The sequence below is a fragment of the Ambystoma mexicanum genome, chromosome 9, assembly GCF_040938575.1.
Source record: "Ambystoma mexicanum isolate Mex_15411 chromosome 9, UKY_AmexF1_1, whole genome shotgun sequence".
Classification (NCBI taxonomy): Eukaryota; Metazoa; Chordata; class Amphibia; order Caudata; family Ambystomatidae; genus Ambystoma; species Ambystoma mexicanum.
The window spans coordinates 917,282,369-917,302,463 of NC_090931.1; the positions used below are offsets into that span (position 1 = coordinate 917,282,369).

The 20,095-nt window shown below is 40.3% G+C and overlaps 1 protein-coding gene across 2 annotated transcripts in view; it reads left to right on the plus strand.

Moving 5' to 3' along the window:
- CWC22 (CWC22 spliceosome associated protein homolog) overlaps positions 1 to 20,095 on the plus strand; it is a 743,793-nt gene that overhangs the window by 565,240 nt on the left and 158,458 nt on the right. For both annotated transcript variants that reach the window (XM_069616085.1, XM_069616086.1), the window contains one exon: positions 18,312 to 18,372. In XM_069616085.1, coding sequence (XP_069472186.1) covers positions 18,312 to 18,372 — 61 coding nt within the window. The remainder of the gene's footprint in view (positions 1 to 18,311; positions 18,373 to 20,095) is intronic.

Below are 20,095 nucleotides of genomic sequence, written 5' to 3' on the forward strand. Positions count from 1 at the left end.
GAGCTGGATAGTCAATGGGCACCCATGGCCCTTGAAATGTGCATAGATACTTAAAGCACAGCAGCTGCCAGTTGCAGGTGAGACATTAGAGGTGTAGCAGGTGTAAGGGTGCAGAAGTAAGGCTCGGACACAATGGTAGCTATTTTTTGGATATAGACTTTTATTAATTAAAAGTTGGTTGGTGCGCGCCCCAGGGATTACTGGGGACATTTTACCGAATATCTAAGGTTGCAAAACCATGCTGTGGGAAATGGGAATGGCGATGGATAGGGGGGAGGGCGGTGTGTGTATCTAGGTTGGTTGAGATACTGAACATGCAGGCTGTGACTAAGTTGGTTAAGGCGGACAACGGAAAGACGATGAGCGAGCACTAGGCTGCTGGTGACGGCCCTAAGAACTGATATATGCGCAGAGTATGGAGGTATTGCACTGTGTTAAGCAAGGCTTGCAAAGATGTATGTGTTAACCTTATTCATTTATTTCGGGAGAGGGGGGGTTGGGTTGGGCAGGGGAGAGGGGATGAATAACAAGTGGTTAAAATATATGTTGAATTCTAATGGTGGATGGGCATGGGGAAATTGTTAATGTTTTATGTGTAACTTTATTGAAAACTGAATTTGAAAAAGGGTTGCACAAATGCCTCTTTCCCTACCCCATAGGAAACTAGTGAAATTGTCAGGAAGTCCACAACTAAAAGGTCAGTCACTGTCATGTCTCAAAACCTACTGCTGTCCTTAACAATAACAATCTAACTTAACTGTGCAAGGATGATCTATCTTCAAAGTAAAAGGTGTTCCTTTTGTTTGCAACCGACAGAAAAGTTCCCAGTCTCTCTGCTAATAAAAAAGTGAATACAAATAATGTTCCAAAATACAAGATGCCAATGCTAGGGTTGTGCTCCTTTGCCCTAGACTACTTCTTGAATTGAGCCCATTCCTTTAGGACTCCTCAGCCCCTTTGGTAAAGTGTCTCTAGGCAATGTACAAAAGAATACGTTTTGAGTTCATGCTTCTTTATCCTACCGACTTGGCACAGTTCACTATCAAGAGTAGGATTCCTTCTGTAAGTTTTAGGGTTCTTTACTCTCTTATTCTTAGTTTCTCATATGGGTTAGAGTCCCAACTCGCTAAATGGTTTGGTTCAATCTCCTACCAAGCCAGTGTAGTCTCCTGGACTGTCTTTCTCTTACAGGGTGCCAGACCCTCTTGATCTTCGTCACTTTAAACTTTGGTTTCTAATATAGGTGTGCGTCCAAGACTTGCACTGTTGCTTTGTGTCCGCTTGTTTCACTCTCTTGCCAAGCATACAACTCTTCCTTGTTTGCTTCTTTTATCATCAGGGTCCTAGACCCTCTTATTCCCGACCTCTTGTTTGGGTGCGGGTCCCAGACCTGCACTGTATCATATCTGTTTGGTTCAGACTCCTGCCAAGAATACAACTCTTCCTGGTTTGTTTTGATTGTAGTCAGGATCCCAGACCCTCTTATTCTTGACTTCTTATTTGGGTACAGGATCCAGTCTCGGACTCTATTGTTGAATCTGCTTGGTTCACTCTCCTGCCAATTATACAACTCTTACCGCTTTGCTTCCTGGTCCCAGACTCTCTTCTCCCAGCTTCTGGGTTCTTCCTGTTGCTTCCTCGGACCTCTGACACTTCCCGGGCAACCCACGTACCTGTTTTCTTCCTTCTCATAGGTATCGAGGGTTCCCGGGCAGCCGTGTCCCTTCCCAAGGCTCCGCTAGCGTTCGGCTATCCTGCGGGGTCTGCAACGGCTCTGCAGTCTTCTGATCCTTCCCAGCTGCGTGTTCTTCTTCTCTCGTGCTTCGCCAGGGCCTGGGGCGCTCAGAGGATTCACTCCGCGGCAACCCGAGTAGTCCTCTCATGGTGGACTACGTTTGGATTCTCCTTCCTCCGGTTACTGCTTCCATTGGGGCTTGCATCAGCTGCTCCTGTGCACGGCTCCCACTGTTCTTCCTCAGAGGATCAATCCCCTCCTTCCGCATCCCAGCTGAGCTTTCAAACTCTTGCGTGGAACTTCTGCACTGCATTGGGACAATCACTTGCATTGCGAAGCTAGACCTCTCTGCTTCTCTAAAGTGATCCTCGAACTCCTGATCATCATCATCTTCGTTGCAGTACCAGTTTTAAAGCTATATGCATGATACTTGGTAATTTCTGGGTTTTCAGCCTTGTTGTTAGTTAGGTTGACTAAATCGACAAAGAAACAAATTGGCTCCAGTGGGAGAAGTGGAATTTAGGGTTGTTGAAGGGGTTGGGTGTATTGAAGTAGAGTTATACTGCATCCTCTCATGATGGTGGTCCCCAATCCCATAGAGGGATTACTTCCTCTTGTGATTCTCCCTCGGTGCACCACCCCCAGGGGGACCTTAGCACTGTGGACACACCGCCCTGGCCCTAGGGGAAAGGTCCCCCTTCTCCCCCCCAGGGGAGAAGAGACGGCATCCTCAGATTTGTCCAACAGGGCTTGCTTGATTACTCAAGCCATCCCAGCTACTGTGACACCTACTGCGCCGAACACCTGCAGCACCCAACACTGCATACTTGGACTCTCACAGACTTTACTTCTCCGGGCTCGGGCAGGTGAATTTAAAAGCAGTCGGTGTGTCCACCACAAGCAGCACTGCAAAGTTAAAGAGCTCCTGCTCCTTGCTCAGTGTCTGTCCAGGTGCCCAACACCACTCCTTTGGACTCTCTGGCTTCTCGCAACCCAATATAAAATTAAATAATCACAAAGTTCTCAAGGGGCTAGGAGAATGAATCCCTTCTTCTAGCTGGTTCCCCAATGTCTCTCACAGTTCTTAATGAGACTTGTAGCGCTCACAATCTCTGGGTTTTGCAAATTATTGGATCTGCCCCCAATAGGGGGATGAATATGGTCCTGGAGTCCCCCTCGACTTCTAGCACAACACTTTTGTGGAACTGGCCTGGGAACTGTACCACAAGAGTTTATGGTTTTCTCTATTTCTTTATGGTGTACAGTTTCGTAGGTTCCTGGACCCCTGCCGGACTTGTTCCTGTTACCTTTACCAGTTTGGCCAGGGGTCATGGGTCCACTCTTCCTACTTCAATTACTTCCTTTAGTAGTCCTCCGTGTTTTGCCCCGCACCACTTCGGGTTCTTATGGACCGCCTCAGCGTAGCTATCTGATCCTGCGCTGCTGCCACGACAGGTTACACTTCCACTGCGGTCTCTCGCCCTCTCCTGATAGTCACCTACGTGTTTCTGCTGTAGGCTACGGTAGGTGGTCTCAGCACCGATGTTGGACCAAACAGTCTACCGATTACAGGTCGTTCCACCACCTCTCAGTTTCTGAAAGTTTATCACACCAGTTCCCAACTGACTTGCAAGACCCTTCTCAGGCATCCTGTTATTCGTCTTCTCAGTTTTGGAGACAAGCCTCGTAGCAGTCTCCCGAATCCCAGTGCCAGCTTTCCAGGATTCGATGCAGCCTCCTCAGTCGCCTGGTTCTCCTTCTGGTCGTATCACAGCTTCCAGCTTGCTAAAATCGCACAGGCCATTGCTGGACTGGTCAGAGAATGACAAAGAACACAGTCCTTCTGTGCGGTTCAGTTTAAATAGCGGGGATGGGCCCCATCATAACGTCTGTCCAATTGACAGCAGCTGATTGAGCGTTCCTCCCGCTCGATTGTAGCGTTCTCAAGCTCTTCCTCGTCTGTCTTCACAACATTCGATAGATGTGTATCCAGTCTTCTTCACTGCTCTTCTTTCCTGTACTGTTAAAATAAAGTCTATAATTAGCTGACCTATCTACTGTAGGTATTTAACAATATCAGGAATAAGAGGCTTCCAAGTAAGGATATGACTACAGTATAAATTTGCACTTTCCGAAAAACTCTTTACGGATCTTAGATGCTTCGGAATCTCAAGGGAGCAAGAGTAAAGGAGCTTCCTCATGAATGAGAATCTTTATCCCCAGAAGGTTTTGGTGTTATTACTGCCCTCTGGGATTTAGAGTTTAAGGGGCCATGGCCCAGACAAGTGTCCTTGTCCCCAGGAGGGGAGTTCCTTTTTTTTTAAATTTATTTCTATTAAGTTTGAGCATGTTATAACCAATATACAATCTAATAAATTTCATAAACCAGCAGTTAAAAATATGTTTATATATTTGTTACACAATTCCATATGTACACTAAATAAATAAAATTGGGAAAGAAAGAAGATAAAGAACATAAGAAAACACACTAACCATTAGTACACCAGAGAGTACAACAGAAGAGCAAGTCTAAAAGAAATGACTGAATTGTATTTACTAACTACAATTCCTGTTAAGTACTTAAAAACAATACCGCTTCTAAAGGAATTCCCCCAAGGAAGTTGTGTTGCCTGTGAGACACTTCTGAAAAATTTGTTCTGGGTTCAGACACATAGTCCCATGCACGTCTAAAGAATAACATGCAGGGCTCTCATAACTCAGGGCAGTGATAATAGAGTGCTTCACAGTCTCAATAGAGTTACAATTCTTACAGAATCTACATTCATTATTCCCCTTAGGGATGAGCTTTCTACATTAGAGTATTTCTTTAGTCAAGTATAGGTTCCCCCTACCCGCATGAATTCTTACATAGCAGAGGAACATGGACACAACTGAAGATAGGGTGCTAAAACTCCTAGATTTGTATGTTCCTGTACTAAATGATTGAGGGACTTGTAACTGTGGAATTTATCAGTGGTGCGACACGAATCACTCCTATACAGATGCTTTTTCACTCTGCTTGGGTCGCTTCTAAGATCTTTCACTTCAATATCTGATACCAGCTATATTTCCTGGCAATAGTACACAAAACTAGTCACCTTTTCACCCGCAGCTTGCTGAGGAGATTGTCCTTTATGATTTTTTGTATTTGGATATGCAATCACAGGAAGCCCCAGATATATCATGTTATCTCCTACCTCCAGTTTATCTTAGCCCAATTTCCAGGACAAAGAAGTATGCCCTTGCACTGCCTCTGGGCTTCCCAGCACTTAAGGGTCTGTATCTGCAACCCTACAGTCCCTTCTCTCTGCACTTATGAGCCACCCGATGGCTGCACTTGTGAGTTAACTGCACTTCCCCCTTCACCTCTCCCCTGGCACTTCTCCCCTTCCCCGCACTTGTGCAATCTGTATGACACAAGACCTAGTAAGATCGTTATTTTGTCCTCCCTTGTTTCCCCGTCCTTGTCTTTTTCGCACATAGAAACACTTGTGTACAGTCGCGTCATAAATGCCACATCATATAATATATGTTTACCGAAATTGAAGAATTCGAGTCTTAGTGATTAATAACTAACGGGTTTTCTGCGGCATACAATTCAAATGCCCGAATTAAACGCTGGAATCCTATCAGGACTGATCAAACACTAAAAGGTAGTCAGCATATGCCAACCAAATTAACTTCATATGAGACAATTTACGGGGAGCAAAAGACTGAGGTTTTAAACTTTCATCAAGATCTGATAAGTATAGATTGAAGGGGCAGGGGGCAAGAATGCACCCCTGCCTCAACCCCCTTTTGGTTGGAATCTCCCTTGAGAGTGACCTCTCAAGGACCAGTCTTACCCTTATTTTAGACTGATCATAGAGGTCACATATAAGCTGCAACAGATCCTCTGGGATTCCCACAGGAAGCCCCTATCGACTAGGTCGAAGGCTGCTTTTAGATCAAACGTCACTAGGAAGATGTGACTGTTAACCCCTTTCCAAATAGTGTCCTGCAAATATACCATTCAAACCAGTACGATGACCCCTTCGAAATCCCATTTGAGTTTTTTTTTAACTCTACTTGATTGACTGGCCCAGACCTCTAGATGGGACAGCAACACAGATGCAAACATCTTGCTGTCTGCATTCAGTATGGAGGTTGGGCGGTAGTTAGTTGGTTCAGTTTTGGGGCCCATTTTATTAATTGGGATCACATGCGCCAACCTCCAGGACGAGGGTTAATGGTCTGTAGTCACTATATATTTAAATAGGATCGAGAGGGTTACAGCCCAGATCTCTGGGTACCCCTTCAATAACCGGTTACTCAGCTTGTTGGATCCAGGAGCATGTGAATTACTTGAACGAATAATCAACTGTTTGGTAAAATCCTGGTTACGGTTTAGTTCGTAAAAACCTTCTGAAAAAAAAGGTTCTGGGAGAGTCAATGCCTGAGGAGCTGTTGCAGGAGAGTAGTGGGAAACCCATTCTTGTTCTGCAACAGCCTTGATCAAACATTTGCTGTTACTATTTAACAAATTCATTAAGGACCAGAAGCTTCCACAATCAGTACTCTTCAAACGGTTTAACATGAATTCTGCGTCCCTTTCTACCAGTCTTGCCCTTTGATGCCTGCAGCCAGTTTTTAAACCGCTGTCTAATCTTTAAGATCGCAGAGATCAAAGACGAGTCTTTTAAATTTGTCCGGTCAAGTTTAATATTTGCTCTCATGACACATTTCCCCTCAGCTACAGAATGATCAAAGGCATGGTTATAAGCTCAAATTTTCGATCGATCTAACGGAGCATGGCTTCTCTTCATGGTCAGAGGCTCAACTAATAAATCAATGAGCGACCCAAATTTGTTGGTCCTTCTTTGACATCCCCTTTTTGTTTGGCAAATGATTTGTCAGGTTCTTTTTCGTTAATCAAAGGGCAAGCAGAGTTCAGATTTTCTGCAAATAAAATACATCCATGCACCACACTACTCAGCCATTCAGTGATATTAGTTGCATAATCAAGGAAGCTACTTAACTTCGAGACTCCTGTATGCCAGTAAATATTTTCCAGCAATAGCTTTCATCAGTGATTTCAGGTAGTCCTGTTAACTTCAACTGACAAATTTCCCTAGGGAAAATCAAGTGCTCTAACAAAACAAAAATTGGCCATTTCAAGATTTCGACTGCCTTCATAGAAAATTATATTTGCGCTTTATACACTAATCCATTGGCTTTATTAAGTGTGGTTCTAATATGGGGAGCCTTTGCGGCAAAGTCTTTCAGAATTCAGCTGCAGGATTCTTATTATTCTATTAACATCGATACACGGTGTGAATCCTTAGGCCGTTAGCCACAGCTTTGCGTGGAAGACACCTGACGCGACGCGTCAACTGCCTCGTTCGGAAGTAGCTATAAGTCGCTCTTGAAGTGGTACACGCTCATTGAATAATAAAAAATAAAACCTTCCGATTTTGAAATTCTTTGATATTAAATGCACACCATACTTGAAAACGTTTAAGTCCTTCATTTTTCTGAGTATGTGACAATTCAATATTGGACTACGTCATAACTAGAATAAGGACACCCAAATAAATACTGTCTATGCGCTCTCAACTTTAAAACATTTTACTCGTTGATCGATCTTACAAATACCTGGAATCTTCGTTGAATCTTTCACTGAATTTAACCGATGGGTTATTTTGTCTTCACTGGCTCCGTAACGCCGAGAGAAACTTTAGGCTATAATCAGTGGCTTTGATTGGGAGGTTCCTGACTTGTCACGTCAGCTGGGTGGTACGGGGGTAGCGGAATCACCGCTCTGAAAGTGACATACATCTATTAAATAATAAAACCGTATGATTCTCTTCAAAGCTTCATATTAACACAGCAAACAGATATTTTCCTTTGTTTCTATCATTTTCGACTTGATTTCGGAGGAAATTCTATTTTCCTGAGGACAAGTACATCGTCATCATTCAAAAGTAGAAATATAGCTGCTTGTAGAACTGTATACTTTTTACTGTTCTATTTTTTAGTATACATCTAACAGAAGTCAAACACATGCAGCTTATTTGTGCATCATTTGTGCATCATTTATTTAACAAATAGTTTGAAACGTGCATAATATCTGTCATTTATGCTTGCTGTATAACTATTATTGATATTCACCAAGTTTATTATCCTGTTTATAGCAAAAATGGGTAATGATACATCTACTACAGCTTGAGATTATTGTGCATTAGAAAGATATTACCCAATTAGTGACTCCTACATCATCATCATCTTCTGACCTGTACTTTTTCACGTTTGCATCCATTTCTAACCTAATCATCTAATAATGTCGACATCAGAGAGCTCATCCATAAACACCTGTATGGAAAATATTCTACATGAGCTTGGCAGCATACATACCTCGATTTCTTTTTTAGACTCACACTCTTCTTCTATACAAAATGAACTAAAAGACTTCAAAAATGATGTAAAACTCTTCACTGGTAGGCTTGATGAAGCTGAAGAAAGAATCAACACAGCTGAAGATAGGATTGAAGGCCTAGAAGGCATGCAAACCAACATTTTACAGCTAGGAGAAATTACTGAATTGGAAGATGGGAATCGTAGAGATAATCTGTTTTTTATGGCATTCCATAAAAATCTGAAGGAGAAGACCCCACCAATTTCTTTATTGGATTCCTTCCATTCTTGGAATCACTTTTTCACCCTCACTGGAAATCCAACGTGCCCAAAGAATTAAACCTAGATTTGCCAGATCTGATGATTCACCAAGACCCATTATAGCTTGCTTCCTTCGATATGAACAGACGAGGCAAATCCTTCAAGCAGCATGTAAGAACTCTCATATTCTATTCCAAAACAAAAAAATCTTCATCTCCCCTGATTTTTCAAGTGTGACCCAGGCAAAAAGGAAGAGATTTCTGGACATGAGACCTGTGCTCAAGTCACTAAACATCAGATATGGCCTACTTGATCCAGCAAGGATGATTATCGCCATTCCTGATGGTTCAACCGAGGAATTTACAAATCGGGACAACTTATATGATCTTCTCCAAGCACCACAAACTACCCCGATAGATCAATCACCTTCTAAAACTATTCCTAATACCTTATCAAATATCTTACTTCAAATGCAACTTCTAAAACTCCTAAATGTCTACATATCAAAATTACTCCTAAGCAAAGTAGGTCAACATCCTCCATCCCATTCAAAATACCATCCACTTCAAGTCACCAGAGGCACAAATCTATATCTCCAATAAAAAATTCAGAACCAGCATTCTCTACTTGATCAAAGATGTTTTGCACGTCTTCATGTCCTATAATTTTTGACTGAATTAATAGATTATTTGTCTTTCTTGTCTAAACTTAATATATATATATTTTCTTCATAACTCTCAATGTCTTTTGTTATTACTTATTCTCATTTCTACCTTAATTCTCTCTTGCTCTATTTCTCTCGGTTATGCTTTTTCCATCTTCACTCCCGACACCCCACATGAGATCTTTATTCTTTGTGTTGTCTTCTTTTGTTCTTGACAATATCAACAACTTTGTTATTACATAACTTTCATTATCTTAGTACATCTTTTCTTATGTCTTCTTTCATTCATTTTCATAGCATGTTGTCTTCCCTTCCTAATGTTCTTCCCTATATTTCCCACTTTCATTAATTATTTTAATTACTTTTATTCCATTGGATATTTGCTCCATCTAATTTTGTTTGTACACAATACATTCAGTGATTTTATTACATTGTCTCTAATTCTTTCTGTTATCAATGTATTAACTCCATATGTTGATTAAAATTAATACTTGTAATGTTAAGGGATTGGGACATCCTATTAAACGAAGCAAAATTATTTCTTTACTTTATAAACGGAAATCGGATATTATTTGTATGCAAGAAACCCATTTGTTCTGATGCTGAAAATCTTAAAATCAAAGCGACATGGACTGGCCATACTTTATTTGCTAATGCTGTAGATAAAAAAGCTGACGTATTTGTACTAATTAAAAAACATCTGAATTTTACTCCAATCAATATAGCAAAAGATCCAGAAGTTAGACGGATTTTAATTGAATGTGTTATTAATAATCTCCCAGCGACCATTATTAATGTTTATGGCCCGAATGCCTCAAACCTTTCTTTCTGATCTTTTACTCTCTAAACTATCGCTAAAACCCTATGATACTCTTTTCTTCTGTGGAGATATGAACCAAATTGTTTTTGCTTTAGACCGGAAATCAAATTAAAATCTCGTAACTCCTTCCTAAATTTGATACAAAACCTACATTTATTATACACTTGCCGTTTCCGTCATCCTCAAATGATTTTTCTTTCTACTCCCCACCTCCTCATTCCCTTTCAAGACTGGACTATATCTTTAACTCATCGCTCGCTCCTTCTATTTTAAATTCTGCGATGGATCCAATAACTATATCGGATCACGCTATTGTTTCCTCGATACTTGAATGGTCCCCCTCTAACAAACTCTCACCAAGATGGAAATTCAATACCTTTTTGCTAAAAGACCAAACCTTTATAGAAAAAAAACAATTTATCATTGAATTCTTTTTTTAATAATCATCCACAACATACCTCGATTGACAATAATTGGGATGCTTTTAAAGTCTCCTTGCAGGGCTTTTCTCATACAATGTGTTGCCCAAAAAAAAGCAGGCAGAACACGCTCACAATTCTTCTTGAAGGTCAATACAAAGCCTTGAAAAATCATATTATGCTAATCCAGATCCAAATACATAAAAAATTCTCACTAAGGAGCGCATTGATTTCAATAAAACTCATACGGACAAAGCTGCCAACTCTGTCCTTAGATAAAATACTAAAATATACAATAATTCTAATAAAGCTGGCAAAATGCTAGCTTCATATGTCAAGAAAAAGAAAGAAAAATCGATTATTACTCATATTACATCTTCCAGTGGTACTAGATTATCTAACCCTAAAGACATTAATGATGCCTTTATTCACTTTTATTCTAAACTATGCTCAGATGATTCTTTCATTAATCCTGATAACATTACATTTTTTTTTAAACCATCATTATTATTTTTTAAAACCTGATCGATACTTCCTCTCTTAGTTCACCCATTACTATTACTGAAATCAAGCAAGCCATTAACGATCTAAAACCTAATAAAGCCCCTGGACCAGATGGTTTCCCCGTTGATTTTTACAAAACTTTTATCAATTCTTTTGCCCCTAAACCTTTAGAATTATTCTCCCACTATATTAGTATAGGACAAAGCCCAGGTTCGAGTAGTGAAGCCCTCGTTGTTCTATTTCCCAAACCGGATAAAGACCCTTCATATGTTAAGCATTATCGCCCCATTTCTCTGATTAATTCAGATTCGAAGATTTATGCCAAGATTCTCACCAAACGCTTAGAATCTTTTCTTCCAAACCTCATTCATAGTGATCAATCAGGATTCATTAAAGGACGAAATGCATCAACTAATTCGAGATTATTTGATATTCTAGCTCATACCCAACATTCTAGTTCACCTTCGGCCCTCATTACCCTAGATGCTGAAAAAGCGTTTGATCGGGTTTCTTGGACATACTTGTTCCAATCTCTTGTTTGGCATGGCCTTCCTCCCTATTTTATAAAACAAAAAAAAACAAAAAAGATTTTTGTAGGCAGAGGCATACAGCAAACACACACATCAGAGCAAATAATACATTCAGTGTGCACATGAAGTAATACAGTAACTGCAAGAGCAACATTATAAAAGTTGGGGGAGCAAAAAATCATGATGCACCACAACATATAAGCACTTCATTGTGAGACCAGGGAGGAGCCACTCTCAGATGTGCTCTCCTCTGGGCTCTTAAGGTAGCTGTTGAAGGCAGCCCATATGTTCTTGGGGCGTGAGTGAGTAGGAAGCATATAAAGATACTCTTCTTCGCAATTTCGAGACCAAGTAAGCAAATTTAACCACTTCTGAAATGTAGGGGGAGTGGGACTCTTCCAGCTTTGAAGTACGCATTTCTTGGCCACTATGCAACTTATATTTAGAAATTTGGCCATACACTTGACATCATCGGCTTTCCACTTCCCAAACAGGACACCCTGCGGGTCAGGGTCAATAACAGTGTCAATGATCTCAGATAATGTCCCTAGGATTCTCTCCCAGAATTCCCCCAGTTTATGGCATGTCCAGAACATATGCAGATGGTCTGCATTCTCCACCTTACAGCGGGGGGCAGGGGTGCGAGACGGTGCAGGCAAATTTAGAGATCCTGAGAGGGGTGTAGTACAGCCTATTCAACAATGTATATTGCATGGCCCGGTAGCGTAAATTGTGGGAGACTCTATTCGTGTGCGAGCACATTTTCCCCCATAAGTGTTCAGAAACCTCAAGGCCCAGTTCATCTGCCCACTCACTGCGTGCCCTGGAGGGTCGAGTCGGGGTGCTTGTCAGTAACATCTTGTATAATGAAAAACAACACCCATGCGCCCCCCGAATTAGCGATGTATGCAATCCCTGGAGAGTCAGGGGGCTTGTTGGGGGAAATCGGGCCATGCGGTGCGGAAGGCAGCACAGAGCCTATAGTATTGCAGAAATTCTAGCGCCGACCTGGAATGGCCCGGCCTCCATGTCTGTGGGTTTATGAACCGCCCATCGGGATAGAAGTCTGTTAGTGCCTGGTAGCACATTGTGCCCCAGTGCCGTGCCAGGGCCATGTCGTGTGTAGGCTCCAGCCCGGGGAACCCTCACAAGGGGAGCCACTTGTAATAGGGGTGCTGTTCTGCTGTTGCACTGAACAATCGGCCCCAGGCATGCACGCCTATTATAAATGTTATCAAAACAGTATATCATACAACCACTTCTTGTATTCTAATAAATAACTCTTTCTTCCCCATTTGAAATAGAAAGGGGCACTCGTCAAGGCTGTCCCCTTTGTCCTCTATTTTCAACCTAGCTTTAGAACCCTTACTTCACAACATTTGAGTCAACCCTAATATCCAAGGCATTCTTCTGAATAATATTGTGGCTAAGCTCTCGGCTTATGCAGACGACATCCTTATTTATCTTTCTGATCCTGCTTCTTGTATACCACACTTAATTTCTACTATTAAAAATTATTCCACAGTTTCAGGATATAAATTAAGCTTCGAAAAATCAGAGATTATGCCCCTTACTTACTTGTGTAACAAAGCCAATACTCCTCTATTTGGTTTATCCTGGCAATCATCGCAAATCAAATATCTTGGTATTTTGGTTAACAAAGATATTTCCTCCACCATTAACCTAAATACTAACAATATTATAAAGAAAAAGAATGACCTAACTGAAGAATTGTCACCTTTATTTCTATCCTGGTCGTTTAGACACAATTAAGATGATGATTGCTCCCATTGTTTTGTACTCACTTTCCATGATTCCTATCACAATTCATTCCTCTTTTTTTTTTTTTTAAACTTGACTCTATACTCTTAAACTTCTCTTGGAACAATAAGACACTCCGTATTGCCTTTTACAAATTGAAGTTCTCTAAATCCTTAGGCGCAGGTAAATTTTCAAAATTCCTACTTTACTATAAAGCTTTCGCTCTGAAACAACTCAATATTATTTTTTACATGAATCATTCCCATATAACACCCCTCTTTGGTGTGTAATTGAGGCCAACATTATTTCACATTTTCTTATAACATCTTCGTGGCCCAATATTACTTTCTTCCCTTCACTTAATTTCTTCAAAAGTATATGGAATAAACTACCAGATAACTATTTCAATAAAAGTAAACTTAATGATACTTTCCTATGCTTTAGTAAACAAAACTCTTCTAACTCTAATATTACAACGATCCATAGATGGTATACCTCAGGTATTAAATGTAATTCCTTTTGCAAATATCTGTACAAAATATAATGTCCGCACATCTGATCTCCCTTTTCATACTTCCTTAATCAAATAAATTAAAAAATTCCTTCCCTCCTACAAACAGAAAATCCCATCTCCTATCCTAAATTTCTTGTTGAATAATACCTCATTCAGAGCAGCTAAATTTGACTGGATCCTTAATGATCACTCAATTTTACTATCATTAGGAATTGGGGAAAACGATTGGGACTTTCAGCTTTCTTCAGATTTGAGGATTAAATTATGGAAGTTATGTCATTCCACATCTTCTGCGGCCAACCTCACTCAAACTTTTTTCTTTATTTTACATAAGGCCTTTCTGACCTCCCAACGTATTGTTAAAAGTTAGTTGGCACATCCAATAGATGCTGGTCTTGTAATTGCACAAATGCTGATTTTACACACATGTTTTATTGCAATTTGGTTAATTCATTCTGGTCTAAAGTTTGGAAACAGTTACAAATCATTTTTTTCATTTTCAGATCCCTTAACATTAACTAATTGAATGATTGGTACATTAGTCAATCCTATTATTAGTCAATCTGACTATACTCATCTGTGTAACCTGTTTTTTATGATTGCTTTTCATAATATATCTAGTAATTGAAAAAATGCTTCCAACCTTTCTTATAATTTATGGTGGAACTCAATTTGTTCAACACATAGAATAGAACGTTGTCATGCATCAATGAATGATTCTTTAGATAATTTCAATAAGAAATGGAATAGATTTTTACAATATTTGAATTGTAATGTATAAATTACTTAGAATTCATAACTCTTCCCCTTCCTCCCTTATCCTCTCCTCCTGTACATTGTTTGTTTGTTTTATGTTTTCCCCTGTGTTGACGATTACGGGAACTTCAACTAAAATGTATTATGAATTCAATATTTACCTTGAATTGAATGTTACTTCCTGTTTTATTTGTTATCATTAATTTTTAACTAATTGCTGTGTATTGAACTATGTAATCACACAAAATGTTAACTTGGTTTATAATATTTGGACATTATTAATAAAAATTATTTACATTTTTTATTTTTTTTTAAAGATGATTTTACTCAAACTTCTTTATTTGTTCAATAATATTCCCTTGTGGCCTGGCCGTGCATTTTTTTAACTGAGCTTATTGGTGTGTGCTCCACCTTTCTCTGGGCTGGTGGACAGGTTCGGATGCAGTGGGAGCATCTGGCCTTCTCTTATGAGGTTGGGGGACCGACTGCCCCGGTTTTTGAGTTGTATTATTTGATGGCACAGATACACTATGCAACTTATTGGGCTGACGGGCAGTCGGTGGCTCCACATGCTAGGTTCAAACAATTACAGGTGCGCTCCTCATCCCGTCTGTTGCTGCTTGCTTACAATGAATATCGACACAAACATCCCTTAGACCCAATGGCCACAACCCAGTCGTCATGGGATAGGTTAAATAAAAGATTGGGGATACCTGCTCCGTATGACAAACTCATTCCCTTTGGGGGATACCGACAGTGGTGCTCATCATGAATAGGACTGTTGAGGTAGTCTGGCGCAGGGCCGACATTCTCACATTGGGGGATTTATATATAGATGAGCAGTTTATTGCCTGGGATGACATCAAGGCACATATTGGGGATACCTCACTTCACCTACTGAATTATTTTTAACTTTGGGGAGCTATCGCTGAACGGTGGATGGTGTCACCGGCAGAACCTTCCTCCCATGCATGCCTGACATTCTGTGAGTACAACATGTAGGAAGAGCATATCCACACTTTATACGCTGGCAAAGTCCATAGATACCAGAAAAGGGCCCTTTCATGTTGAATTTACAGACCTGTAATAGAAGGATATCTGCTGTTCGACGAAAAGTGCCCATTAACTTGAAATATCATCTTATACAATTCCAAGTCCTCAACAGGCTATACTTCATTCCAGCCATACTCAACATGTTTTGACCTGACATCTCCAAAGAATACCCCAGATGCTGCAGTCAGAATGCTTATTTGATACACATGTTCTGGCATTGCCCCAGACTGTATGAATATTGGGTGGATTTTTTCCAGGTGCTGGGGGAATACTGGGCCGACAACTGCAACGTATGTTGAAAGACTGCCTGTTGGGTTACACGGGCAAAATTATTATAGTACAGCAGAGGTTTCTCAACTTGTGTCTACTTCTTGCCAAAAGGGCCGTCCTGATGCAATGGACTTGGAAGGAGCCTCGGAAATTGATACATTGGCTGAACAATGTGATATGGCTAATAACAATGAGGAGTTATATGTTTCAATGGTGTCTAGCAGATGCAGGCCTAAGGATATTTGGCAAGATTTTCATCCATATCTAGCAAAGTCTGCTGAGTATAGAATCTCCCTTACTTGCTCTTTATGTATACAGATGGAAGCTTGGTGCTGTATGATTGAAATGGTAATGACACTTTACGATGTAATGGTATTGGTCTTCTGAGATCCATGTTGCTCGATCACCAAGTGATTATTAATTTATTTTTTAAATCGTTCACAGGTATTCTCCACAATAACCTGTCCCTGCTCCACAATCTTATTTTCCCCATGGGCTGCTTCAGTACTAGTCTCACACTGTTTGAACACCTAGAGGGTCATTTTCAAACAGCGTAGTGCAAAATGAAAGCATAAAATCAAGGCGTATTGCTTTTATGCTTGCATTTTGTGCCCCAGCTGATTTTTCTTCCCTTCCCTGCTTTGCTTTCCTCCTCCTCCTTGTAAGAGAACCAGGTTTTACACTTGAATGAGATTTTCTTGCAGGAGTAAAAGCAATGGATTCCTACAGAAACCACCTTGCATTTGCATCTGCTAGAAAGAAGCCGGATATCCTAGCAATCCATTAATAAATCCTGTATGCAAAGTATAATTTGCAGCCAGCATTTATTTTTTGCGAAAAAGCCTAAAACTGAAGCGTAAATGCTTTGTTTTAATCTTCACAATTATTACAGACCTCCTTGCAAATGATGAAAATTGCATGTAAGGTACCCAACAGCATGTAAGTGCTAACGTTGGCAGTCACCTACATGCAGTTTTCCTTTAATTTAAAAGTACCAGCAGTCTTTTTCTGTTTGGCCACCACGCGGCTATGTACTTTATTACTCAACTCCACTAAAACAATTGCTAATCATATTGAAGGGAACACATTTTTCGAAAGACTCACAGTGCAGACAGCGTTGACTGCTTCTTTGAGCAATGCCCTTCGACCCAACACTTAACAGTTGACCTTATGGGAAAGGTACCACGCACTCTGCAAGATATATGAAGTAAACTGCGTGCCGGGTCAGCTATTTCTGTTCACTAATAACGAATTTACAACATTCGGATATACAGGTAAGTGGAAACACTGAACAGGCTGAATTGAGCACATTAACAGAACACATTGCTCTGCTTGGAATAATGTCAGCATTTTCATGTTTGCATTCAGGTTCGGTCAGATGCTAAGAGCTTATTTAGATCTTTAGAAGTAGAAACATTTTATTGGTCAGGCTTGGGGAAGGAGTTCACCAGTTTACACTATGAGTGAAAGCACTCCTCAAATGTGATGTGGGTATTCAGAATCCGTTGTTATAAAGGGCACACCACAATTGTAACCTAAATGGAAATGAAAGGTAATCTCTGTGCATGGTGAACCAGCAGTGCTAGATGCAACCATGAAAGAAACAAGCACTTTGATTTCCAGATTGTGTTAAGAGGTAATCACAAAATGTGGTTCTGGCGCAGAGTCCAATTTCCGGTAAAGAGAGATGATCTTAAAATGGTATTGGTTAAGAGGCTGAGCTGGTAATCAGCCCTATCTGGAGTCACTCCATCCGTCCTATAACATGGAGTTACTGATGGCATTCTTCTAGACATTTGAAAACTTGTTCTCTTGGATAGTTGGGCTTTATCTGAGTTGTGGCGGTTCAAGCTGCATGGGGTTTTGGAGAATGCCCTATATTCTGTGTAAGGCATCTGAGAGTACCTTCTGGGTTTACTAAAAGCTATTATGAGACCTCTGTAAATTGCTTAGGCCTCTGGCTTGGATTATTATCTGCATTTAGATGATACTACAAATGCTTCAAAATCACTTTAGATTTAACGTAAGACCTACTGTGCACCCAGTGTGCTTTGCTTGTTGGAAATTAAACAATTTATTGAAGGTGATATAATGTTTCTGATTGTCTGTTTTTCCTCTGTTTCTGGGCTGCATAAGGAACCTTGAGAACGAAGCACCCTTCCCCTTCTTTGCTAACAGGCCTAGTGCTTCACAATAATTTGAGGAAAAACCCTTTTGTCTTCCGAAAAAGTTGGTGACTTTAGCAAATAATTGTTCCTGTTCAGATCGCCCGCTTTTCTTTTAGATTTGTTTTACTTGAGTGTTACCTCAGTGTTCCCTTTTCAGATTTTTTGCAGAAGTTGGCTTTTCTGCCATTCACTGACCACCATGTAGTGTTTTAATTCTTTTTCAGATTTCATTCTAACCAAACCTTAAGACATACATGTTTGGTAATAAATGTGTTACTCTGAATTAGGTGTTTCCAAAACGTTGATGATTAGCTGTCTGAATGTGCATTTTAAACATGTCTATTACTGCATTAAATAGGCACTTTATTTTACAATACAAAGAGGCTAGTGAAACCATATTAAGATACCTTTAGAGTATACCTGAGCAGTAAATGCATGTTTTTCTTTGTTTTATCACCTCCAGTTTAGATTTTGAAGAGTGTGCTCACAAATTGATACGGATGGAATTTCCTGATAGCCAGACAGTAAGTTTAAATAAAAAAGTCTGTAGTGTTACATTTAAGTATTTTTTTTCTTATGAAACCTTGCCACATATGTCTGCTCTTTGAAAATACTGCAGTGAAGAATATTGTTGCATGAACGAATTGCATGATCTTTGTTTGGGTGGCTGGTGGTGACTGTTAGTTTGATGTGTATTAACCATACATTTAAATGAAAACTGTGGAAAAATGTGTTCTATCTCTTACTTGAAAGTATTGTGCTATGATACTGTAAATGTGAGCCTTACCTTTAGTATTGTTATTTCTGATGGGTACAATAAGGGTTGAGTGGAGCGATCAGCGTTTGGACTGATGGTTTTTTCAGGTCTTAATTGAAATGCAGTATGGAAAGGGTCAGTCGGTGGTAGCTTGGTAGCTTGTTCCAGAAACACAGCTCATAGTGGGAAAGACCCTGTTACCTGTTTTTTCTCTCTGCCTGCATCGTTGAGAGTTCTGGCGGTGTGCTCACCTCTGGAGATGTTGAGTTTCTCAGCCATGTAGAGTGGTGTTTTTTTAGTAGATAGTGCAGGCGGTCTTGAATGTGATGTGTGCTTGAAGAGCGGTAACAAGTGCATCTCCTTGAGGATGCAGGTGATGTGGTTGACTTTTCTTAGTTCTGTGATGAGGTGTGTTAGATGGCTTTCAGAGAGGAGCCAAGGTTGTTGCCACCATTTAGGTGGGTGATGCACAGTGCTTGGAGGGCTATTCTGAAGCTCTGGGCTGTTTCATGTTACGGAGGAGCGCAAGCTGGTACAATGCTGCATTGTTGAACTAGCTTAAGTACAAACCGGACCCTGAAATCTTTAAACTGGCAAAAGAGACTACTTGCGCCTTCATCGCCTGTTCTGTAATGGCTTCATGTGGGCATCTGCTGCTAGATAAGACATAGCTGGTATGCATATGAAGCAACAAGTGCTTAGAAACCGATATTCCTTTTTTATGTGCACCACAGACTGTGCTCCTGGAACTTTGCTACTTTGTTTTCTACCAAATCTGTGATATTGTCTGCATTGAAAGCTTTGGGGGAATCAAGCCTTTCATGCACTGTAAGCAGCAGATGTCTGTGTCAGACCAGTGTGTTACTTTTTTCTAAACACTTCATGGACCCGAGGCCACAGCATGCAGTGCAAGCTATATGCATGGACCTTGACATCACGTCCAGCCTCCAGGGTTGCACGTGTTGAGTGATCCCAAACTTGGAATCGGCGATCACGCCATGCTGGTGAAACCTTTCTGTGATTAACTAAACCTGCAGGAATATATCTAGGATGAGGGATCTGTGAGAGGGCATTATCCATTACAATGAAATGTTTTAATGTGTTTAATGTATTTATGATTGTGCTTTAAAATGGTTTGCTATGTGACTATTGTGAAATAGTGCAAATTTGATGATGCTAAAGTGCTGATGAAATGAAGGAGCGGATGTTGGGAGTAAGGGTCTAAAAGTACAGAGGCTCAATGCACAGTGAGTGAAATAAAGGGCCTTGGATACACTTTGTAATTTCTGGATAATACTTTGAAGACCTCCGACGTCCAGGCTGCAGATAAAAAACTCTGCCTCGGAAGATGAAAAAGTATGGAGAAAAATCTGCTGATTTATATAGAAATCCTAAAATACTCTAGACAAGGATGGATTCTGAAGGCATATGAGTCAGAAGAGGCAAACTATCTAAATTGTAAACTGCTTGAAGTGTTCAAAAGAGCCTGA